General features: G+C 50.2%; 1 protein-coding gene across 5 annotated transcripts in view; it reads right to left on the reverse strand.

The window, feature by feature from the left end:
• RET (ret proto-oncogene) overlaps positions 1 to 24684 on the reverse strand; it is a 78033-nt gene that overhangs the window by 13509 nt on the left and 39840 nt on the right. For 2 of the 5 annotated variants that reach the window (XM_024561278.3, XM_045196112.2), the window contains 11 exons: positions 18722 to 18985; positions 16741 to 17028; positions 14322 to 14563; positions 12920 to 13115; positions 11204 to 11403; positions 9588 to 9846; positions 8713 to 8838; positions 7862 to 7972; positions 7158 to 7280; positions 5981 to 6237; positions 1246 to 1393 (listed from right to left, as the gene is read on the reverse strand). In XM_024561278.3, coding sequence (XP_024417046.1) covers positions 1246 to 1393; positions 5981 to 6237; positions 7158 to 7280; positions 7862 to 7972; positions 8713 to 8838; positions 9588 to 9846; positions 11204 to 11403; positions 12920 to 13115; positions 14322 to 14563; positions 16741 to 17028; positions 18722 to 18985 — 2214 coding nt within the window. Of the gene's footprint in view, positions 1 to 1245; positions 1394 to 5980; positions 6238 to 7157; positions 7281 to 7861; positions 7973 to 8712; positions 8839 to 9587; positions 9847 to 11203; positions 11404 to 12919; positions 13116 to 14321; positions 14564 to 16740; positions 17029 to 18721; positions 18986 to 23672; positions 23759 to 24684 lie in introns of those variants that run through there. The other 3 variants (XM_045196114.2, XM_053922784.1, XM_045196115.2) reach the window with 2 other exon arrangements.

Genomic DNA, 24684 nt, shown 5'->3' on the forward strand with positions numbered 1-24684 from the left:
AAAGTCCATGTAAATAGGACTTCTCCATGGATAGCCTCCCAGGACTGGGTTATGTGTAAGTGGAGTAATTTCCTTGCAATTGTCATCTTCCAAAGACAGAACTGCTCAGAGACTCCTCTCATTAATCCTTCTGGAAAGGTAAGGTGACTCCCTGATGCCCCCAAACACCCAATGACCAAGCACTCAACAGTTGGAGGCAAGGCCCTGGAGGAAGGTAAAGATCACAAGATTTCACAGAAGTCCTCTCACCATAAGGAGGATGTACATCCTGAGAGTGGGTGGAGCTGGGTTTGATCTCCCACCAGGAGCCTGGTGTGGAGGTTTTTGTGTGAGAAGCTGTGGCTAAACAGTCCTCCTGGCTCAGAGTCCCATGGCTCACTGCCCATCTGTGCCATGCCCTACCTCTGGCTGCAGAATTCTCTGGAAGTGAGAGGACAGCTTCTAGAGGAGATGGTGCATCAGGAATCAGGACCCCCTGTATCACACAAGGGAGATCACTGTGCTCTCTTAGGGTGTGGGTTCTCTTGGGTAAGGGGTGACCCCAGTCTGAGGGCCTGGGGAAGCATCCAGAAGCACTGTAATAAGTGGCCCCATGACTGCTGCACTAGAATCCATGTGTGCACAAACCAACATTCGCCCACCACACTTCTGCTGGGACCTTGGGTCAGTCTACTTGGGCCACAGCCCAGCCACAGCAGAGGGCCATCTACCCAGTGTCTGTGGAGAAACATGAATGTGTGTTTGTGTGACCACTCATAGCCAAGCTTGTGGCACAACTGGTCACTCATGGCAAGACTGGGGAGGGCCAGTCTTCTGGGGACTCTGGGGGTAGGGCCAGTCCTCTCAGGTGGTCTTCTCACCAGGACCCCAGCACTCAGTTAGCTGAGAGAAATGAATGGGGCAGAGTGTGGTGGGAAGAACTATCAATTCAAAACCAAAAGGGCTCTTAAATTTTTAAAAACTTGAATCTCTACCCAACATTGGTATTGAAGCAATACCAATACCACTCTAGAACATTTCAAGGGAAGAAAGTCCTTGCCCTCCTTCAGGAACCACCCTGATCCATGCCACCTATGATAGGTGGGGCTCCCAGACTTCATCCACTCAAGAACAACCATGGGAGGCTCTTGAGTAGGTGTCAGGACAGCTGCCAGCATATTGGTTGTTGGGTGGCTTCATCTACTCCTTGGGGCTCCCACAGGTGTGCATGGCAGAGCTACTGGTGTGTGCTGCCTAGACAGGTACCTTTCAGCATCTTCACAGCCACAGTCATGTATCCTGCTTTGCCTTTCAGCCGGAAGGCTGTTGCTTCCACCACTTTTCCAAATTCGCCTTCTCCCAGAGTTTTCCCAAGAACCAGGTTCTTCCGAGGGAATTCCCACTTTGGATCCTCCTATATTCGGGTTGAAGGAATGGAAAGAAGAGATGTGGAGAGGAAGATGGTGAGGATAAAAGAAAAGGAGTAAGGTAAGACCCATGAACAAGCTCTACTCTGCAGAGAACTGACCATGATTTGAACCAGTAGGTAACAGTCATTCATGTCGATAAGGGCAGGATCCCACGGGTGGGCCCTAAGGTGTCATTCCATGACAGGTCTCCACCATGGCAAAGCAGGTGTTGCCATGGACTGGTCTGGACTCTGGATGCCTGTACCCTGTTTTACTGAACATACCCTGGGCTACCCTGGGCCCATGTCCTTGTCTTTCCAATGAGGTATTCAGGGCTTACTAAGCAATAAAGGTACTCATGTGGGAGCATGGTTTCTCCTTGGGAGTCAGGACCAATTCTCCTGGCACTGGGTCTGCTTTAGATACCAGGTACACAAGGCACTGACTAGGCTACATCCCCAGCCCAGGTGTGCCCTCTCCAGAGATGCCCAAAAGACTGAATTGGCACCAGTGGCCCAAGTTGCCTCCCATCCCAGGATCCGCACCTACAAGTAGAAGTGTCTAGGGCAACTTCCCTGTGTGGCAGCCTCTGGACAGGTACTACTGTGCTCCTGAGGAACTTTCGCATAGCTCTGTGGAAGAGGCTGCTCCTCCTATGGAGCCGGCCATCATCCTGAACCTGCATATACCTGCTTATCATGCTCCCCTTCACATACCTTGCATTCCTACTGGTCTGTCCACATTCTCAAGACCACTCTAGGATGCCTTCTCAGACACTCAGCTTGGCCTGTACACTTGAATTCTGACCGGGATGCTGAAGCCTGTCTGGATTCTCCCCTCCTATGCCAGAACTGGGCACCCGTCTCTCCAAGTCTCTCTGCAGCTGGGCATGGCTATGGCTTCTGGGAGCTGTTCACAATGTGCACTACCAGGCTTGCCAGACCCATAAAGACGACACCACTGGGAATGTGTTTGCCCCTGAATGATCAAAACTATGCTGTTTGATGTTTGGGTACAAAGGCAGCTTCTTCTGGCGAGGGGCACCTTCCAGCTAGCTACTGGGTATCCTGGTGTTATCTCAGGTTCCTTGGTAAATCAAAGTCAGGGTCAGAGTTGACAACAGTGTCATCACTGCCCTGCTGTCCTCTCCTCCACACTGGACTGGATAACTTCATTTACTACACAGAGACCATGCTGAGCATATGTGGCTATCACCAATTTGATTCTCTTAAAAATATTAAATATCATTCTCCCTACTTTATAAATGAGTATACTGAGGCTGAGTGGTTGAGTAACATATTTGAGGCCTCAGAGCTGATCAGTGTGGCCCTTGGGTCTCAGGCTGGGTTCTGGTTGCTCTGTATTCTGGGCAGGAGGTGACATGGACCATGGTGGTATGTGTCCACCAGCATGAGCACCCTTCAGTCCTTCTCTTCCAGTGGGCTCCACTACTAACTACCAGGATATATAAAGGGATCACATGACTCATTCCAGAGGCCTACAGTGGAAGCTGAGATGCTACTGGCTCAGGTTGCAGGCCTTTCACCTGCAGAGTGATTAGAACTAGAAAAGCTGGAAGGGAGACTGCAGTGGCCACTGCACCTGCAAAAGGCTTTGATGGCCTGAACCCCTATTAAGGGGAAAGGCTCCTCCTACAAACCCCAGCTACCTTCCAGCCCTGACTAGAGACTGCCAGGGCAATGTAGCCACTGGATACTGAACTTCCTGCCTGGAGATACCTGGAGGTACACACACAGAACTCTCCCTTCCCAGCGTTGTGATGGGACTTGTTTCCATGTACCATCCACTCTGAGAGTATTTTCCTCAGTCTCTCTCAAAACATGGTTTCTACTTCTGGCCAAAATGGAGGCATAGGCAAATACATTTGCCTCCTCACACAACCAAAAGAAGGAAAAACACTAATTTGAAAACAAAAAATAACCAGAACTACCAGAAAATCAAACTGTATGGAAGTCCAACAACCAAGGAGTCAAAGAAGAAACATTCATCCAGACCAGTAGGAGGGGCAGAGATGGGCAGCTGGGCAGAGAGGATGCACAGCAAGATGGCAACTGGAGGACTGGCGGGTGAGGCAGCAGCTGGTGGCAGCAGGTGGACTGGGACCAGCAAGGCAGTGGCTGGCAGACCAGGCAGTCCCACATCTGCATGCCAATAAACTGGGAGGAGCAACTGGGGAGCAAGACAGACTGCGCAACCCAGGATTCCAGCATGGAAAAACATAGCCTCACAACCTCTGACTGGAAAAACCTGTGGGGGTTGTGGCGACGGCAGAAACTTGCAGTCTCGCAGGAGAGTTCGTTGGAGAGGTCCACAGGGTCCTAGAATGTATACAAACCCACCCACCCTGGAATCAGCACCAGAAGGGCCCAATTTGCTTGTGGGTAGCGGGGAAAGTGACTGAAAGCCAGCTGAGAGCCCAGCAAGTGGCATTGTTCCCTCTCTGACTCCTCCCCCACATACAGCACCAAAACACAGGGTTACCTTGCCCTGGTGAATACCTAAGGCTCCACCCCTTACAACTTTTGTAATAGGTGCGCCAAGACAAAAAATATATACATGGCCCAAATTAAAGAACAGATCAAAGCTCAAAAAAATAGAACTAAGCAATGAAGAGATAGCCAACCTATCAGATGCAGAGTTCAAAGCACTGCTAATCAGGATGCTTACAGAAATGGTTGAGTATGGTCCCTAAATAGAAGAAGAAGTAAAGGCTATGAAAAGTGAAATAAAAGGAAATGTACAAGGAGCGAAGGAAACCAGGACTGAAATCAACGATTTGGACCAGAAGGAAGAAATAAACACTCAACCAGAACAGAATGAAGACACAAGAATTCAAAAAAATGAGGAGAGGTTGAGAAACCGCCAGGACAACTTTAAATATTCCAACATCCAAATCATAGGGGTGCCAGAAGGAGAAGAGGAAGAGCAAGAAACTGAAAACTTATTTGAAAAAATAATGGAGAACTCTCCCAATCTGGCAAAGGAAATAGACTTCCAGGAAGTCCAGGAAGCTCAGAGAGTCCCAAAGAGGTTGGATCCAAGGAAGCACACACCAAGACACATCATAATTACATTAGCCGAGATTAAAGATAAGAAGAGAATCTTAAAAGCAGCAAGAGAAGGGGAGTTACCTACAAAGGAGTTCTCACAAGACAATTGGCTGATTTCTCAAAAGAAACCTTACAGGCAAGAAGGGGTTGAAAAGAAGTATTCAAAGTCATGAAAGGCAAAGACCTATGACCTAGATTACTCTATCCAGCCAAGCTATCATTTAGAATGGAAAGACAGATAAAGTGCTTCCCAGGTTAGGTCAAGTTAAAGGAGTTCATCATCACCAAGCCCTTATTATATGAAATATTAAAGGGATTTAAGAAAGGAAGTGTAAGACAAAGAAGATCAAAACTATGAATACTAAAATGACAACAAACTCACAACTATCAACAACTGAACCTAAAAAAAGAAAGAAAAAAAAAAGACTAAGCAAACATTTAGAATAGGAACAGAATCCAGAAGTGGAGATCTCATGGAGGTTTATCAGATGTGAGGGGGTGGGAGAGAATGGAGGAAAAGGTATAGGAAATAAGAAGCATCAATGGTAGGTACAAAATAGACAGGGGTAAGTTTAGAATAGCATAGGAAATGGAGAAACCAAATAACTTATATCTACAATCTATGGACATCAACTAAGGGTGGGGGTAATGTTGGTTGGAAGTGGGTTGCAGGGCAGAGGGGAATAAAGGGGAGAAAAAAATGGGACAACTGTAATACCATAATCAATAAAATATATACTTTAAAATGTGGTTTCTAGCTCCTCCAACAGTTCTCAGTGAGAATCACTAAGGGGTGCTGCAGGCCAAGGGGAGACCTAGATGGGATGGGAGCTCTGAGGAACACTGGGAGGCCACAGATCCTGGTGGCCACTGAGAAGGGGACTTGGACAACTTCTGGCTCTGGCTGGCACTCTGTCAGCTGGCCAGTCATGGAGTCAAGGGGCCTGCCTCCCCACAGGCGGCTTACCCCTCGGTGCCCCACCCTCCATGCCACAGATGGACTCTCTTCTCTGCTTCCACCTTGACCAAACCCCTGACTGCTGCCATCTCTCACCTGTATGAAAAGAGTACCTCATCACTGGGCTCCCACTCCTGTATCCACCCTATAGACTCCCCAACAGAGAATCTTATGAAAATGAAGGCAGACCATAGGCTTCCTTTGAGCAACCCCAAACCTCCAGGGGTTCCACTCTTTGAGAAAAATCCATATTCTTCCTCAGGGCCCCCAATCCCTTGGGACATCTGCAGGAGCTCCCTGTCAGGTATAGCATGGACAGAACTCGCTGTGTCCTCAGAACCCAAATCTCAGTCCACCTGGGTCAGAGCCCATCAGTCTCCACTCTGTTACCTGATTCCATGTTCTCTGCCCCATGGCCTTCTGCCTTCCCTGGATGTCATTTCGATGAAGGCAGGGTGGCTGCTGGAATGCTCATGCATTAGCTGCTTGCCCCCCTCTCCTCTCTAGCTCCCAGAGGCCAGTGTCACCTGCAGGGCCTCTGGCAGCCAGATATGGAACCTCACCGGAATCTTGAAGGTATCCACAGAGACCTGGTTGTCCATGGAGTCCAGTGAGGGCCGGCGGGCACTGGATGAGGAGTAGCTGACTGGGAAAGCTTGGGCTGGCCGACGGAAAGTCATCTCAGCTGAGGCAATGGGTGGTTTGTGGGCATTCTTGTGGTAGCGGTGGATGCAGAAGGTGGAGAGTAGCACAGAGATAATGAAGGAGAAGAGCACAGCCACTGCAATCACCATACGGCAGAGCTCATCACACAGTGGATCTGTGGGCAGGGGTGGCCTTGAGGGACAACGCTCTAGGAGGGTTCCCCCATATCCCAACAAGAGTCTGCATGGCACCCTTCTCTAGCCTGCCATGCCCACAGCAGCTGGGAAGTGGCTGCTGTGGCAAACTATGAGTGACTTGGCAAGTGCTGCTGGCGTGAAAGTATGAGAATAACTACAAACTCCAACAGCACTGGCTACATGGCAGGTACTTTTAGAGAAGTTTCCCTTATCTGGAGACTGTTATCACCTTCTTACAGAGGAAAGAGAGACATAGAAGAGTGTCAGCAGCCTGCCTGAGGCCACACAGCAGAAGTAGTGCCCACAGCACCAGCACCAGTCGCCAGTTGCTGCACTGAAGTCAGCTCGACCTGGAGGGCCTTCGAGAGGTAAAATTCTTCCTCTGTGTTTCCAATGTATTTTGTGCTTCCTTTTTAAAAAGTGGGGAGGGAAGGAAAGTGGCTCAGGACCTAAGGCCATGCAGTAACAACTCAAATACCAGAAAAGTGTCCCTGGGCTCAGGGAGGAAATGTTCCCATGTGCTCATTAGGGCACATGCTGCCCACCACACATGCTGTCCCAGAAGGAGCACCTGGAGGTTCTGGCTGGGAGAGTGGAGTCCCAGTTGAACAGTGCCAGGGACCAAGCCAAGGGCCTTGCACAAGGACAATCTGAGCAGACACTGAGTTATTTGGTGGAAGAACTAATCTCCCAGCCTAATCTTTACCATCAAGCCTTTGGGTCATAAGCCACTATATGGAGGCCCTGACCCAGCTCCTTGTCACAAAGATGGGGGAACTGAGACCCAGAGGTAAAGATGAAGGTCTCCTGGGTTTCAAAGTGCCTTCTTGCATTTTCCTTCCTGGCTTGCAGGGAGGTACAGGCAGCCCTGCCCCACATGTGGCCCTGCCCCACTCACCCTGGCTGTCTTCTGGCTCACAGAAGCACTTCTTCTCCTCAGGGAAGCAGTTGCAGTTACCAAAGCCGGCTTTAATCCCCCAGCGTTCCCCTGGCTCATGCCCACCAATGATGCTGCCGCCCCCTGGTGACAGAGGAAGCCTACTTAGCCTCCTGGGTGACCTGGCTAGCTAGCACTACCCAGACAAGAGTGTGAGAGGTCCCTCCCTGCCTCCTGTCAACTGCTCAAACCCAGGGTGGGAAGTTGGGGGGTTGTGGGGGCTGGTAATGAACTCAGAAGTCCACATCATCTAGACAGAAGTCTCAGCATGACCTGTTCCCAAGCCAGTTCCCTGGTCACAGTGGATGGGAGGAGGAGCCCATAGGCTGCCTGGGGCCTTTGTTAAGGCCCACACATGGCTGCTTTTCAGAAACAGAGAAGGGGTAGCAGGGGGGACCAGCAGACTGGGGGGCAAGGAGCTGTACCCCTGTGAGTAGCCAGGGTGACAATGAAGTGTGGGTCAGGGCACCAGGCTCCAGTATTTCGTGAGGGAGACAGCTCTTCATTAAATAAAATGTTAAGAAAAGGCCGAGCACATAAAACCCAGGAACATGGTTGGTTTGGCTGAATTGCAGGAGGAGTCCAAGCCTCCCTTAACTTGCCACTCTACCTCCTGTGCCCTGTCCCAGCTCACATGGGCTGGGTAGGCCCTACAGGGTGCTTACGGAGGCAGTCCTGGGGGCAGATGTTGTAGTTTCTGATCTCCACAGCATCACAGTGGCTGTCAGGGCAGGTCCTGATGCTGGGGGAGCATGTGGAGAAGTTCCTGGATATACCTGCAACACACAGTAGACTGGTCACTGCTACACAGGGGTGCTGCTCCTACAATGCACTGTAGGCTGGTAACTGCCTTGAGGTGGCACAGCCCTGGGAAGACTTTAAGAGCCAGAAGGGTAATACCCTAGGCCCTGAGGGCCAGTCCTGCCCTTCCAAGGCCTGAGCAGAGGAAAATCACATATGCGGCCTCACCAGCAGGGGCACCCCTGAGAAGTGCTTGTGGGGCCTGAATGCAGCCTGGGTGGTAAGGGATGGAGGGGCCAGCTGTCCCAGGGCTGTGCCAGCCTCACACCCAGGGGACCAGAAGAGTGCAAACAATGCCAGGCCAATCTCAAAGTTGCACCGTGAGAGGGACTCTTATAGTGGTAGTTGCAGCTTGGAGTTAGCTGCTCTTCACACCTAAGCCAGTTTAGGTCCTTCCTACTCTGTGGCCTGGGACCTCCCAGGTAGAGCCTCTCTGTTCCCTGCACATCTCAGCTTTGGCCCAGACCTTCCCAAGCCAAAAGGGATTCCAGCCCTGAGGACCTTTGTTCTGTTGGCAATGGACAACCTGAATGTCCTCGGGCCACCCATACCCTGAACTCATACCCATCTCCAAGTATCAGGAGCCACAGTGGGGACCAAGCTCTGAGGAATAGACAAGGGTTGAGAAGGGCCTGCACAGACCCCATTTCCATTCAGCTTTTATCACCCCTCTTGATTGCCTGGCCACAGGGCCCTGGCTCTCTACGGGGCCTACCTTTGCCATCTCCCTGTCTCCACTCACATCTGCCCGTCAGAGAGCCCAGGCCACCGCACTCCTCACACTCAGACCGCCTCTTGCTGACTGCGCAGGACAGGGGGCAGCCTGGCTCCTCAGCCTTATCTAGGAGCAGAAGAAAACAGGTTACAGAGGCCAGCCTGAGCCCATTGTCCAGCCAGCACCCAAGGACAGAGGCAGTACTTGCTGAGCTGCTGCAATGGGTTGAACCCAAACGGGAGGGAGTAACTCAGCACCAGGTGAAGGGAGTGATGGGGCTGCTGGGAAAGGGGGGTGGCACCACAGTCACAAAGTGGGGATAGCTATTGGGCTGGGATACTATGGAGGGAGGATGTGAGGTGGCCAGGCCTGGCCAAGGACACCAGAGATGCCCAGTTAATCCTGAATTTCAGACAAACAGTGAATACCTGTTTTGTGTAAGTATGTCCCTTATATTTCATTGATATATCTAGAAATTTGTCTTCCAAGTGCAGAGGTTGCATGAGACATACACCAAAACATTGCTTTTTCTTTTTTCCCTGAAATTCAAGTTTAACCAGGATGCTATGTGTTTTATCTGGCATCCCCAAAGCAAGTGCATGTGCGGATGCTTTCACAGTGGTGATGGGGATCAGTTCTGTTTGCTATGTAGTCTCTGGGTTGAGCTGATTCACACTCCCCCCTCTGTCATACTTCCAGCTCTGCTATGTGGTATGCACTGTTATTTCCATTTTGTAGAGAAAGAGACTCAGGCTCAAGGAAGCCACCAGTCCATGAGAGAGAGCAAGACCAGGTCCTTTCTGTTGGGGAGAAGCCCACAGCAGTATCATGTCTCATCTGTCCCCACCCTCCCTCCATAGGGCCACAAAACTCACATGTCCCTTCCATGGTGACAAGCAATGGGGCCTGGGCCTGCCTGCGGGTTAGCCGGTCGGCAGCTACCACTGTGTACTGGAGCTGGCTACACTCGGGCCGTTGCAGGGCCTCCGTGTCATTCACGAACAGGGTCCCGGTGGCGTCTTCTACCGAGGTGACCACTGCCAGGGCGCTACAGTTGGCACCAGAGAGCTGCAGTTTATACTGCACATGGATGCCGGTGAACTCCTGGCAGTGTTCCACAGAGACTTTCCCAACCTAGGTGTGGGGCAGAGGGGATGCCTTAGCTGGGTAGCTAAACAGCTTCGTGATGTTGGCTGGAGGGACTCCTGGCAGTCTAAGTCCTGGAATAGTCTCCTGCTCACCTGACAATGGCAGCCCCCTACCCCCTGAACTTCCCATCCTCCATGTCCCATCTACCTGCCTGGCCATGCCCTGCCTTGCCCAGGCCATCATACCACCATACACCCCTACTTCTAGGAGCAGGAAACTGAGGTCTGGTTTAGCAGCTGGCCCTCTAAGGAAAGGCTGACACACTGGTTCATTCCACATTGGCTCCCTCACTCAGGCACAAAGGCTAACTGGCTCTCTCCTACATAACATGCTTTCTGTTTCTGGCCAGGCCAGTTTTGCCCTGGGGACTACCAGTTCCTATTCTCACTGCATGTGGCTGGGATGGCCCACCCCTGCCAGGTCACCCACCTGGCCAGAGAACTGCCACTGGCCACGTGATCGTGCACAGTGATTACCTGTCTCATAAAGGACCAGGGGCTTTCCTGGGACTTTGGCTAAAACTCCTGGGAAAGAGGGACTGCCTTGTCACATCCTACCATCCTTGATGTCTCCCTCCAAGAAAGGCCCAGGGTGGTGGCAAGTCAGGGATTTTTGATATGTACTAGGGAGGAGAAGGATGCCCTCCTCTTCCTGTGCTGGATCCAGGTGGCTGCTGGAAGTGAAGGGGTCAGGGGAACCAACCACAGAAACTACTACTAAGACAATAATACATGGCCTTAAACATGACATCCACAGCTGCTCCACTAGGAGGAAGCAGCATGTTATACCATATGCCTGCTGTAATGTCAAGTAACTTTAAAAGTGCTTACATTCTAGAAAGAACTGCACCAAATGCTAAATACTGACTTATCTTCTTTGATAAATACTGATTACTCTTATTTTTTCTACTTCTAATCATTATTATTATCCTGAAAAATATAAATACACTTATAGAAGAAAAGTGGAAGTGCTCCCCACCTACCCCCACCCCCAGCAGAAGGCACCATTATTTATAAATTCTCACTGATAAAGTTTTGTTTTTGAACATGTGGAGCCATGTGACACCAACATTTCTGGAAGCCACTTTTTCACTTAATTTTCCTGAAACATCTTTCCAAGTTAGCATATGTATATTTACCTGGTTTTGCTCTTACATTAATACAAAACACGTCTTAAAGATACCAAGAAGGGAGAGGACCTGTGTCCATGCCTCTCTCTAGGCCACTCTGTGTACTTATTAGCCCAGGGATAGGGTGTCACTCACCCCTAGTCTAGCCTGCAATCTGTTAGACTCCCCACCGTGCAACCTCCCTCCCAGGATGGCAGTGGGCTGAAAGCTCACCTGGGCAAAGCGGCGAGCCCGCCTGTTCAGAGTGAAAGAGTAGGCACTGGGCAAGTGCAAGCTGACTGGCAGCACGGACACGTTGAAATGGAGGAGGAGGGTGCCCTTCCCAGGGCCCTGGAAGTCTGAGTCGTTGACCAGCACAGCCAGGTGCAGGGTGCGGCTCTCTGAGATGGGGAGGCTGCGGTTGAGAACCAGCCCTGCAGGTGGGGGCATGGTGATGACTGCCCCATGCCATTGCATGCCTACTCCCAGATGCATGCCCTGCCCACACATGCACATGGGTGAAAACAGGTACTTTCACACACATGGTATATGGATAAAAGATCTAGCAGCTGGCAGTAAGTTAGAACCATTGTTTAAATGTTAGCTGTTGTACTGAGCTGGAAGTCCAGAGAACCCTTCTCAGCTGGGAGGTAATGGGTATGTAATGTGTATGTGTGTTGTATATGGGGTATATGTGTGTTTCTCTGTGAGGGGTATGTATGGAGCATGTATATGTATGAGTGTGTGTGCATGAGGGAATGTGTACACGATATGTACGTGTATGGGAATGTGTATGGGAATGTGTATCTGTGTGGGAGTATGTATGGAGTATATATGTATGTGAGGGAACGTATGTGTGAGGTATGTGTGTAGAAGTGTGTGTGGTGTGTATGGGGTATGTGTGTTGGGAGTGTGTGTGATATATAGCCACACAAGAGGTAAAGATATAACGCAACTGAGGCCCTGGGAACACCGTGCTGGCCCTCCAGTTCCCCCAAAGGATTTTCAAGAGTAGCAGCCTCCAGTGGAGCCTGGACTCCACAGCCTGCCCCCCACCCCAGCCTTGGATCTTATATATTTCTGTGCACTGGCCATGAGCCAACGCTGTGGTTTTAGCTTCACAGAGACAGAAAGATGGAGGTAGAGGGCTCTGGTACAGAGTACAGAATGAGCATGCCAGGGCATGGGTGATGTTTTCCTGCACACAAAGCAGGAGGCCTTCAAAGGCTTGGTAGTAGAGGGAAGGATGTGAAACACATAGAATCAGGCCAGACAGAAAGGGGTAAAGGCACCAGTGACCTGGGATCCCCCAGAAGCAGATCCCAAGACAAGGATCCAAGTATAAGTGGGGTATTTGGAAGGTGATCACAGAAAACATGGGCAGGAAGGCTGGAAAGGGAGGCATGGAAGCCAAGCAGCTAATGAAGAGGCCCTATGCTATAGGAGAACACTGCTGGCACCATTCTAGGAGCCAGACAGGACAATTGTCTCAGGGTCTTCCAGCTCAAGGGCGTGGGGCCGCTACTGTACACCAACTGCTGTTAGTAGAGAGCTGCTGGCAGGAATGGGGTAGGGCAATAATCCCCGGGCACTTGGGCACCTGAGGTGCAGCAAAATAGGTGCCAGTGTCTGAGGAAGGACTCAGGCAATGACATATGTGTTTGCAGTGGGCAGTGAGTCCTGGTGTGGTCAGCATGGGGATGTGTGATAGGGTCCTGTCAGGGTCAGCCATGAGGTAGTTCAGGGAGAGAGGATATCTTGTAAAAACCCACCACAGTGGCTGAGGTGAGCCCAGCAGAGACAAAGGGCTGGGCAGAGGGTGGAAGGAGCAGCTGCCTGGGGCTCAGAGGGCCAGGCCAGGTGTTGGTGTGTACAAGGTGCTTCCCTGCCCAGGAACAGGGGCTGCCAGTTTCCTGGGGGCCCAGCCAGGCCATGCTCAGCCCTTCTTACTGTAATCATGCACAGTTGCTCGAATGAGGCTGCCGTTGGCCTGGACCAATGTCTCATTGGGTGAGTGCTCCACACGAAAGGTCTGGAGGGCCCAAGCATCTCCAGGGAGCAGTGTGCTTGTATACCGCCTCAGGAGCTCCCCAGACGATGGTACCACATCTGAATCAAAGACATGGAGTGTGGCCACCACAGTGCCCTGCAGAAAACAGGAGGTGCCAGTCAGATTTCCTTCAGCATAAGACTGAGAGAGGGCATGTGCCCCACAGATGGACCAGGTATGCACAGAGTTGGCTCTAGGGACAGACTGACTTGGGTTCAAGTCTCCACAGGGTCACTTGCCAGCCTGGCCCAGCCATCCTACTTGGGCCACTCTGCCACACCTACCCCGTATAACAAGTATAATAGGTATCTATAAACTTCCTACAAGGATGCATTAGAGCAGGTGCCTGGTATTCTGCTGACAGGCCTTACCCAGGTTCCCAAAGAGCAGAGTAAGCACTCCATTCTCCCCCAAGGCAGCCATGCCTCACAGGGTGGAGGGTTAGCTCAGTGTCACTCAGCGATACACAGCAGAGCCAGGATCCATGCCCAGGTGTATTTCAGAATGTTCTCCTCCAAACATCTGTACATTAGGTTGGAGATGGTTATAAGGAAGGTTCTAAGCAAAGTCATAGGGCACCTCTGCTTTCTTTGCTAACCAGGTTCCCTGCTGTCACTCCAAGGCAGCCCTGCCAGACTCAGGGACATCTCCTCACAAGATGTGCTTTTTTTCTCCACTGGCACCCTCACCATCCTAGTCCTGGGGTACCCAGAGAGGCAAACAAAGACAGCATACCACTTGCCCACTCTCCCACTGCTACCTCCAGCTGGCCTGCTGTAGGACAGCCTAAGGCCCAGCAGGTGGCAGTTTGCTCTATTTATGTGACCAGAGAGGGTTGGGGCTAGGCTGGGTTGGGGGGTGACCCTTCAGATTTTCCAGTCCTGCCTTTTTCCAATCCCGGGCTACCCTCCAGGATCCTCAAAAGCCCAGCTGTGAAAGTTGAGTGCTGGAGGAAGGAAGTGTCCTCCTGGCTTGCTGCTAACCTCTACCCTCCTGGGGGGCACAATGTGTCCCCAGATGCGTGCCCTCAGCCTTGTCTGCTTGCTGGAACACAAGCTGAGCTCCTAGGGCCCTGGCTTCCCCAATCAGGGGCCAGCTGGGAGCTGGCTGGGTTGCCCTGGAGGCAGGCGGAAAGCCCTGACAGATAACCAACAAATGAAAAACTAGAGGGATTGTCATCCTCACGGATGGATGGCTAAACAGACAGCCAAAAAGACCATGGAATAAATGGCAGAAGCAGAGACAGACACTGAACAGATGGACGATAGACAATGGGCAAGCATACAGGGTGGGGGCAGGCACCTCCTTCCGCTTGAACTCCACTATGGCGCTAGCGGTGTCATCACCCTCGAGGAAGGTAGGCGGTGAGTCATCCTCGTCATACACAGTCACGGGAAAGGGCACCATTACATCTTCATCACGTGTGCCCAAGCGTACTGTGCAGGCAGCCACCAGCTCATACTTCTCTTGGTGTTCGCGGTCCAGGGCCCAGCGCATGCTCACCTCTAGGCTGTCTGAGGCGCAGTGGAAGGGCAGATTCTCACCTGCACAACAAGCAGACCAGGAACTGCCAGTGTGATTCTGGGCTGGTGACATTCTGAGCTGCCTTATTCAAGGGCCCAGCAGGAATGGTGGCAAGGGAGGGGCTCTGTGGGATTCCCCCTGCTTGGCTGAGCAGGGGACACAGTACTCCAAGAACAGTCTGCAAAACTATATGCTAGTGAGTTTTCTTGTAGCTGCAGCCTTCTCTCGTGCTGACAAAGGGAGTGGGGACTGGGAGGCCTGTATCAGGTCCTCACCCTCATCACCTATGAAGATGCTGCACCCCTTGCCCACCTTGTCTCAGCTGTGGAGTGGCACCAGCTCAAACAGGTTATAGCCCTAGACATCCATCTGCCAGCATTTGCTGCTTTTTGAAAAAATGTTAGTTTTTTTTAAATTATGGAAGAAATATGTGCTCATTTTAGAGGATCTGGGAAGCCACAATCCCATCACTTGAAAACAAACATGGAGGACATTCGGTGAATGATTTGATGTTAACACATAATACTTCTGACTAGCAAATTCTGCATTCCCTCTCTATAGCTCCTGGCTGTCTGGCCTAAGGCTGGTTGCTGTGTTCTTTGTTGCCTGTTTCCTCACCAGAAGGGGAGTGGATGAGAATAATGTGCCTGTTTTTCACCAGGCACTTCTGTACATTTATTAAATTCATATATCTTCCCACAACTCAGTATGGGGTGAACCAGCAACAACACACTCTTTAATCCAAGCCTGTCCTGGAATTTCATCCCCCAGGAAAAACCTAGAAAAGGGGAAATGCCAAAGGCTTGAAAGTCAACACAGGAGGGTTATGTTAACTTCACTTGGTAGGAAATTGCAAGACTCTCACATCACAGCCACATATTAACATATGGATTATACATGTGGGAAATGCTTATCATATAATGTTTCCCTCTACTGTTGATGGTTACAAAAAAAATGCTCAACAAAATTTAGTTATGTAATTTTTAGCCGAATGAGCAGCATGATAAACCATATGCTTTGCAATAATCTTGCACAAAAAGAGCTATCCCTGCCATGGGGCAAACCAAATGTGATGGGAAGGGTGCATGACTACTTTTATTTTGAGGGTTTTTTTAACATTATTACTGTGTGTGTGCAATAAACCTGGTATGAATCCAGGTTCCACATACTAGCAGTCTAGCCTCTGCACCCTCTTTGAGTCCCAGGTCTTTGTCTTTAAATGGTGTCTCATGTAACTGCTCAGCTGCCTTTGCTCATCTCCACTAGGATCCAACTCCCTCCCCTCCCCTATACCACCCAGGACCAGCATGTGGCCATCTGAAAGCTGGGCCATCTTGTCAAGTTGACTGTCCTTGTAGTTGTTTGGGTAGAATCCTGGAACCTTGTTTGGTCTCCTCTTTCCCTCAACACCACACATTCAACTCATCAAGAAATTCTGCTGGATCTTCCTTCAAAGCATGCCCCAAACACGGCTACTTCCCACTGCCCCTTGGCTTCCATCCTCCTCCAAGTCCTCATCCTCTTGCTCAGAAATTCCTCATGTAGCCTCCCAATTTTCTCCATGCTTCCCCCTCTAAACCACCGCACCCCACCCCAAATCATTCACAGCAGCCAGACTAATCCCTTAAAGATAAATTAGGTCCTGTCAATGCCCTCCTCAAAACCCTTCTATGATTCCCTAGTCCCTCACTGGGAAGCTCTGCCCACTCCCCTGGAATTTCTCTGCCCTCATCCAATTCTACCCTCCCTCATCACTCACAGTACTCCAGCTTCATGGGGTTCCACTTTGGCACTCTCAAAGGGGCTAGCCCTGCTGCCTGGCACCCTCCTACCCTGGCTCTAGTGCCTCCTTCCTTGGCCACCCAACTGAAGACAGCAGTCTCCACACTCCACATTTTCTTGACTTTACTACCCACCTGGCCCCTTTTGGAGGCAACCTGATTTCCTAGTACATGGGTGTGTTTTCCATCATTCACAGGAGGGGAAGCTGCAACCAGACAGGATTTCTGCTGGTTTTGTTGTATCCTTAGCCCTTAGAGCATGCCTAGCACACTGCAGGTGTATGACAGGTACTTCTGTAGCATTAAATGAATGATGTGGTAGCGAAGAGTAAACTGCATGGCTCACATTGTGGGCTTGGAGCACTGCGCATGGCACACAGTGGGCCCCTAGGAATGGCTCATGAGGCCAAACTCACCTCCTAGGAGCCTATAGGCGATGCTGACATTGGGGCAGAGGAACTGCATGGGCAGCAGGCGAAACTGGTGGAAGGTGCCAGGAGGTCTGTTTTCCCGAATGCGGAAGGAGAGCCCTGTCTCCGTGAAGCAGAGCTCCTTGGGTTTGAGGGAGCCACATGCTGGGAAGGTGGTGTTGATAAAGGAAAAGTACACACGGGCACAGGCTGGCCACTGGCATTCACCCTCACGCAGGGATGTGGGCAACAGGAAGACCTGGACGTAGGCGGTAAGCAGGGGAAAGCCGCCATCTGCAGAAAGAGAAAAGTCAAGCCCAGTGGGGTATCGGCCACACCTGTCAGATTATGTGGAACAGAGAGGGGAGGGGGCAGGAGCTCCAGGGGTGGTATAAAGCCCAGTCTTCATCATGGTCTGCAGGGATCTGCTGGACTCTCTGACTCAGCCAGTACCTCCTGCTTGGCCCCCACTGACTAGAGGAGTATCACAGGCCCACCCCTCTTGTCATTCAGGTCTCAGCTCATTCCTCCTCAGGAAGGTGGCCTGAGTGCTGGGTCTAAAGCCTACCTCCCACCCCCTTCTCTCTGCCCCCACCCCCGGCTTCCCCACACCGTATCCCCCACCAGCCTCTCTGTCACTCAGAGGGGTGCCCTAAGCCTGGGGTCTAACACCAGGTCAGGAGCTTCCCCAGGGCCACTTCTGCTAATGTGGGCCTCTCCTTCACACCCTCCCCCAGGCAGTTTCATTACGAGCGCTTCTGCAGAGACATATCCTGTGGACAGAGTATCTAGCTCCTAGAGGTGGGATTTCCAGCAAATTTCATCATGGGGCACCACAGTGACTGCCCTTCCAATAAGGTCGAGACCTCAGCTAGAGTATGAAACTGTTTCTGAACCCTCTTTCTGGGCCCTAGGGTAGTGGTTGTTCCTCACATCTGCTTTTATGTATTCATTAGTTCTCTTTGCCTCTTACTAGCCTGTTTTTCATTGCTTCAATCCCCTGTCATAGTTACTAATTCTCTATACAAACTTTCCCTGTTTAAATTACTGATTTCTCTCCTGACTCTACTCAACAGGTGCATGGAACTGTGCTCCAATCATGAACAGAAGAGGCCTCCTATGCAATGGTACCCTTAGCAAATGCCACTCTGGCCTCTACCCCAGGGACCCTGGCTCTTGAAGTTCCCACAGATGGGGATGAAGATGATGGCAAGTAAGTGTGTGCATAAACAAAACCCATCTCAGATACCACCTCCTTCAGGAACCACCTAGGGTGTGCTTTTTACTTGGGAACCCTGATTTTACTTGACAAATGGGTGCAGTCATTCACGGCACTGAGTGTAGTGCCACCCACCTGCATTCACAGGTTGTCTGCCTCTTACCCACACATGGAAGCTCAGGGCTGCTGTGAGGGTCCACTAGGGAGCTACTGGGTATACAATCACCATTTTGTGCCACAAGGCCAAACTCTACTTAACACGCCTTCCTCCCCGCTGTGCCAGGGTCATACACAGCTTCACTTAGGCTCTGACTGCTGCTCTGAAGATCTGGCCAACTCTTCCTTCCACTCCACTCTCCTCCCTGGCACTAGACTCAAATCCCTACCAGGTACCAAGGGCAGCTTTTTCCTTCTCCAGCAAGTTCCAGATTATTTGTTAAATATAAACCTTGGGATTTGTCCAGTGCCTATTAACCCCTCTCAAAGTCCTAAATCCTTGTTAACCCAACTGGTAAAGTCATCTGGGTCCAGCATGGATAGAGTACCCACATCCTCCACACAGGTCCTTCCAAATGCTAGCAGCATCAGAATGCCCCAGGGCCATCAACAGCCCCCAAATTTGCCCTGGCTCCCTTGCCAGGCTGGATACAAAGTCAGGCCAATCTCTTTCACTCTTCAGCAGAAGTCCACCCTCTGAGCCTTAGTGTAAGTGTGCCATTGGCTGTGGGAGGAGAAGAAGGGGTGGGGGCAGGGCTTCTGCTGCCTTACTTCGGATGCTAAGCTTTGTCCAGGAGCTGTGGTCCAGGCTCCAGTTAAGGTAGAGAAGGCCTGTGTCCTCCTGGATGCGAATCCAGTTGTTCTCATGAAGCCGTGTGCCGTAGGCGCTGTAGAGATGCTGGCCAAGGCGGAAGCTGGGCACCTCCTCAGGGGTGTCACGCAGGGCGTGGACATAGAGCAGGGGCATTCCAGCTGGCTGGTCCACGTACAGCTTCTCCCAGTAAGTGTCCCTGGAGAAGTAGAGTCCCAGCGGGGCTGCAGGGAGCAGGGAATCAAGTGAGGGAGGAGGAGGGGATGATGACTGAGCCAGGAGCAGGCCTCCTAGGCAGACTGGCATTCCACAGTGGCTTTATTTCAGACTTTGATAAAAGATTCACGTGGACCAAAAAAAATTATTTTTCACTAATTAAAAAATCTGAACTTAGTAAGACTCTCATCTGTACTTCCAATAACATTGACACAATTATTTGTATAGCTAAACACTAGCTAAAAATGTACTGCTTTAAAACAGGATATGGAGGAAAAGGAGCAGTATACAATAGTTGCAAACTTGTTCTCAATTCCCCAAGCTTGGTAAGCACATAAACAACACACCTGGGGAGTTCCTGCAGGCTTTCGAATATATCATCTGGAGCCAGATAAGCAGAGCAGACAAGAATCGCCAAACATGAATCAAATAACTTTACTACAATCCTGGCTGGTGTAGCTCAGTGGATTGAGCACAGGCTGCGAATCAGAGGGTTGCTGGTTTGATTCTTGGTCAGAGCACAAATCTGGGTTGCAGGCCAGGTCCCTAGTGGGGGGCCACATGAGAGGCAACCATGCATTGATGTTCCTTTCCCTCTCTTTCTCCCTCCCTTCCCCTCTCTCTAAAAATAAATACATAAAATTAAAAAAAATAACTTTATGACAAAGCAACAAATTTTTATCTAAAGTTAAATACATTCCTACTATATGACCCAGAAATTCCACTACACTTGTCCAAGAGAAATAAAAGTGACTTATTCACAAATGGCAGGGCTATTCACGGTCACAAACAGGAGGCAACCGTGATGACCTTCAGGGGTGAATGGATAAGTCAACAGCACAGCATCCTATGCAGCAATGAAAAGAGATGAGCTATTCATACACACAATGACCTGAACAGGTCTCAGACATCAGGCCAAGCAGAAGAAGCCAGGCACAAAAGAATACACATGGCATGGTTTTAGACTGATTTTAGGTGATGGAAATCAAACTGGCTACCTGTTGTGGGTGGGGAGGCAACAGACTGGGTAGGGCAGGAAAGAATGTTCTAGGGAATAAAAAGGTTCCATATTGTGATAGGGGTGTGGGTCACATGGGCACATCCATCTGTCAACAATGTACAGCCAAGATTTGTGCATTTCAACCTAAGTAAATTGTGCCTAAAAAACCACTCACTGAGGGGCTGTGGGTAGCGTTAGGAATGCCACAAGGAAAGCAGATGCTGACCACAGCCAGCAGAAGGGCATGCACTAACCACTAGTGATCTGAGATGCTGCCAGTAGGTCTCAAATCCCAAGGCTTGCAGGGAACCTTGCTGGGTGCGGGGAGGGAAGGGCAGCTGTGCATCCACAAGATGACACTTAGACCTGGGCCGTCTGGGTCTTCCAGAAGCCCATGAGACTACCAGCTGTTCTCAGTGTGCCTGATACCTCCACAGAAGTGGGTTCTTCATTCTTGCTCCAGGGTACCAGCACTAGAACACTGTGTGACAACCTGACAACACAGCTTATGTTATGAGAGGCAACATAGCCTCTGAGGACACATCTTGGGACACATACCCCTGGCCCTGGTCACTGGAAGAACCTGATGCCTTTAGAGCCACCCTGAGAGGAGCACCTTGAAAATGGGTCTTGTCAAGGGAGAGACACTTCACCCAGAGTGTCCCAGCTGCCAGGCAAATAGGAGCATAACCAGTATGGGGCTCCTTCCCTGGGGAGCCTCCTTGAGTGCACACACTTTCAGTGGTTCAGGGGCTGGGAGGTGGGATGAGCCAAGCTCCTGAGAGCCCCTATCTCCAAGGTGATCCAGTCCCCTGCCCAACACAGACTACATTTTCCAGGGCAGAATAGGCCCTACCTGCTCTTGGCTCACGGAGCCCAGCCCTGCAGAATCCATACGGAGCCCAGTCTGTTGCTGCCAAAAGGGATTTGTGGACCAGGTAATGACTGTGAGTGGAAACAAACTTAAATGCACTTAAAATGCCTTTCAGGTGGTCCCTGAAGCAGGGCATGGCTGCCTTAATGCTTCCCCTTGTCACAATTTTTGATGGAAAAACACATGCTGCAAGGAGGTTTTGGAGGATGGGGAGAGGATATAGGTTCAGTGCTGGTCTCAAGGGGGTATAGCCTGGGCAGTCTTAAAGGGCCCCCACTTGGTTTAATGCTCCACTGTCACTGTCTTGAAATTCTTCATAATTTTAGAACAAGGGGTACACATCTTCATTGTATACTGGGTCCCACAAACGATGCACCTAATCTCAGTGGGTGAAGAGGAGAACCTATGATGGGCCACTGGTGTCCATTTCCACAGCCTGCAGAGTGCTGGCTTCCTATGGGTCTCAGTTTCTCTGGAGGAGGACATTTTGAAGAGAGACCAGCCAGTGTCAGTGCAGATAGGCCTCCCCTTTGCATAGGTACGTATTCTATAAACCTCTCACTTCAGATTCAAAACCACTGTGTGCATATCCCTTTACTACCCCATTTCACAGTTAAGAACACTGAGACTGGGTGGTGAGGTATCACTGACATCAAACAGTTAGAGATTCTACATCTTGGAGTTCAGTACAACGGCTAACAAAGTTGTGGCAGGAGTCAGAATAAAGGCAGCTGCTGAGACTGTTGTGAGGCCCAGGGCCATTCTGGATGACCACTCCCCCTCTACTGCTGGCACCTTTCTACCACTTGCCTCTGGTACTTTGGACAGGTCAACAGCAGGACTTGCAAAGCATTTACTATCCCCTGCCTTCCACCTCTGGAAGGCCACATGGTGAAAGAGTCCTCCCCTGATATCTAACATCTTTTGCCTAGATAGGCTTGGCTAGCATCATCCTCCAGCAGCACCTTGTGTTTCTGATTCCTCAGGTTGCCCTGGGGCCCCGGCATCATGCTGAGGGGTGAGGAGCTGGCCTTTGCTCACACGGGACAGGCAGGTCCTGCACACTTGCCAAGAAACTACAGGATACTTCAAGACTTGTGTGTGCCTACACATGAGTGTAATGTTGTTTGTCCACATAGGTGTGCAGGAGATAGAAACAGAGACAGGACCCAGCAACCCAAAACCCCATCTTTTCTCACCCTGCCCCCACCTATAAGGAGAAGATGCAGAACTAACATTCAATGGGGTGAAGTGCCATCCTACTCCCAGCAGGGCCTTATTTAGCATCTCCTTTACAAGTAAACCCCACAGGCCTTGCCAAGTGGGAACTGTAAGTTTCAGTCACCTGGCTATGGTTTTGCTTCTGCCTTTACCTTTCTATAGCCTGGCAAGGCAGGCTCCAGTTCTCCACACTTGGTTGGGATGTTTAATTGATTTATATTTGATGCAGATGGAACAAGGCCCGAGTCCTCTTCTCCTTCTTATTTATTAAGTACAACTATTCACAAGAGCACATGTGCGCGCACACACACACACACACACATTCTCATGCCTTCCTGGGACTCTCTGAGTACCTCCTCTGCAGTGAGTAAGATCCTAAGCCTCATCAGTGGAGGCCACTGTAGGCACATAAAGGCTTTGCTCATGCTTCTTGTTATCACACTGTGCCTTTTCTAGCTCCTGCTGCAGTGCCCCACTGGTTAGTTTTTGGTAACAGTAATGGCACCCAACATGGGGCCCTAGTTGGTCATGGGAGGTCAATTCCCCACCCCAAGCCAGGGAGTGGGACTGTGGGGTTTCCCAGTTGTGGGGAATTTCTCTGCATGTCCACTAGAGGTGTTAGTCACTTAAACACACCTGGCAGGTGGAAAGGAAATGGGTCTGGGAAGGGAAGAGACTCTGGGAAGAAGAAAGGATCACCTGAGTTTTGAGGCTGCAAACCAGAATCTGAGCGAAGAATGGCTGAGTTTTGGGTAGGCCATTGCTTGGCAAACACTGTTTGTGAGATTGGTTGGCAGAAAACTTTCTTATGAGCAGTTGTTGAATTAATGGAGTCATGGATGTCAGTTTTATCTATATGTTCCCAGGTTGCCTGGCTTCTTCTGGTCATGGAGTTGGGCTTGCTGTGTATCCATGCCAGCAGGGGTTGTTCTGGATTGCTTCTTAGAGGCAGCCCAATGGGTAGAATTTTAATGGACTGGAGTATGTACAACCATTATCCAATGCCTAAAGAGGTATTGGCTTATTATTGTAATACTTTGTGACCTTTGAATGTTTTGGATTGTGGGGAAAGGTGGCCCATGGATGATTCTCTAGATTACTGTATCATTATGTAATTGTCACAGTATTGCCAACAGTTACACAAATAGGATGAAATCCATTATGTCAAAACATTTATGTCATTGTATAACAGGGTTTCACCATAGACAGATGTCAGCTGGTTGGTGTAGAGGAGGGAGGGAGCCTGGAAGCCTCTTCCTGATAGTAGGACACAGGAATAAAAGGAGGATGAGGAAATAAGACTCACTGATGCCCTGAACCCAGGGGACAAAGGTTTGTAGTGGGAGGATCTATGCCATTGCCATCCCCACCATTAGCTACCCCTGAAATAGGGCCTAGAGAGCCAACAGCCCCACCCCTGTCTGATGAAGGATGGGTCTCCCCCTTGAAGACCCATCAAGGACCAAATTTGGCCAGGAAGCCTCTCAATCTGTAGCAAGGCAGTTCCCTCTGAGGCAATATCCTATAGGTGGAGTAAATCAGGAAGGCCAGCCTGCTGGCTACTATTGGGCCTATACTCCATTTTCCATTTCAGACTTACTGAATTGTAAGAATTCCAACCCCTCATAGGGAGCATCCACAGAGAATGGCAGATCTTGTCACTTCCATTTTTGACACTCATCATCCAAATTAGACAGATGTACAGGCTCTCCTTACCATCTTGTTAACTGCAAATGAGACATGGCTGGTTATAAATAAGGCTAATGAAGAGGACCAATGCTTCCACCAAGAGTATCCCAATGGAACCCTCAACCCAGCTTGGGCAATTCCCTTGACAGAACCCGATTTGGACCCAAGTGGTGGAGACTTAGTCTTCCAGGAACTTTACGGAGGGTGCATATTGGAGGGGCTTGGCAGGGCGGTGCCTGGGCAAAAGAGACTGAATATGATGCAGGCCTTCCAGAAGAAGGGTACCTTCTTAATTTTTAGAAAGGATCTATCAGGCCAATAGAATGCACACTGATGCTGACCTGCAGGAACCAGATAATGTGAGGATGGTGAACATGACTTTTGTTGGGCAATGTGCCTCAGATATTGGAAGTGGACTCGAGTTTGGATGGGGCATTGAGAATGAATCCCTCTCAGCTAGTGGATGTAGTATTTAAAGTCTATGGCGCCCAGGAAGCAAGGAAGATAAAGCAAGCTACAGTGTTCTTAGAAACAGGGGGTGAGACCAGAAGGAGAGGCAGGAACTTGAGGACAAAGAGAAGCACACTAGGCATCAATGTGCCCATCGCAAGAGAAGGGCCAATGGAGAAGGGACTGCCCAAAACTGAAAAGAGAGAACAGGGGTGACAAAAACCCTAGGCGAGAAATGCTTAAAATCAGAGGGGATTCTGATGATGAATTTGGAGGCCCAGGGGCTCCCTCGGATATCTTCTGACCTATTACTATTTTCCCACGGGAGCCCTGGTTTCAGTTGATGATGGGGAACAAGCCAATTTATTTCCTTGCAGGTATGGAAGCTACATACTCAGTGCTGAATACAAAATTAACCAATAAAAGTCCAGATGCAGTAATGGTAATTGTAATGAGAGGACAATTACAGAAAC

Source organism: Desmodus rotundus, chromosome 4 (assembly GCF_022682495.2).
Source record: "Desmodus rotundus isolate HL8 chromosome 4, HLdesRot8A.1, whole genome shotgun sequence".
Taxonomy (NCBI): domain Eukaryota; kingdom Metazoa; phylum Chordata; class Mammalia; order Chiroptera; family Phyllostomidae; genus Desmodus; species Desmodus rotundus.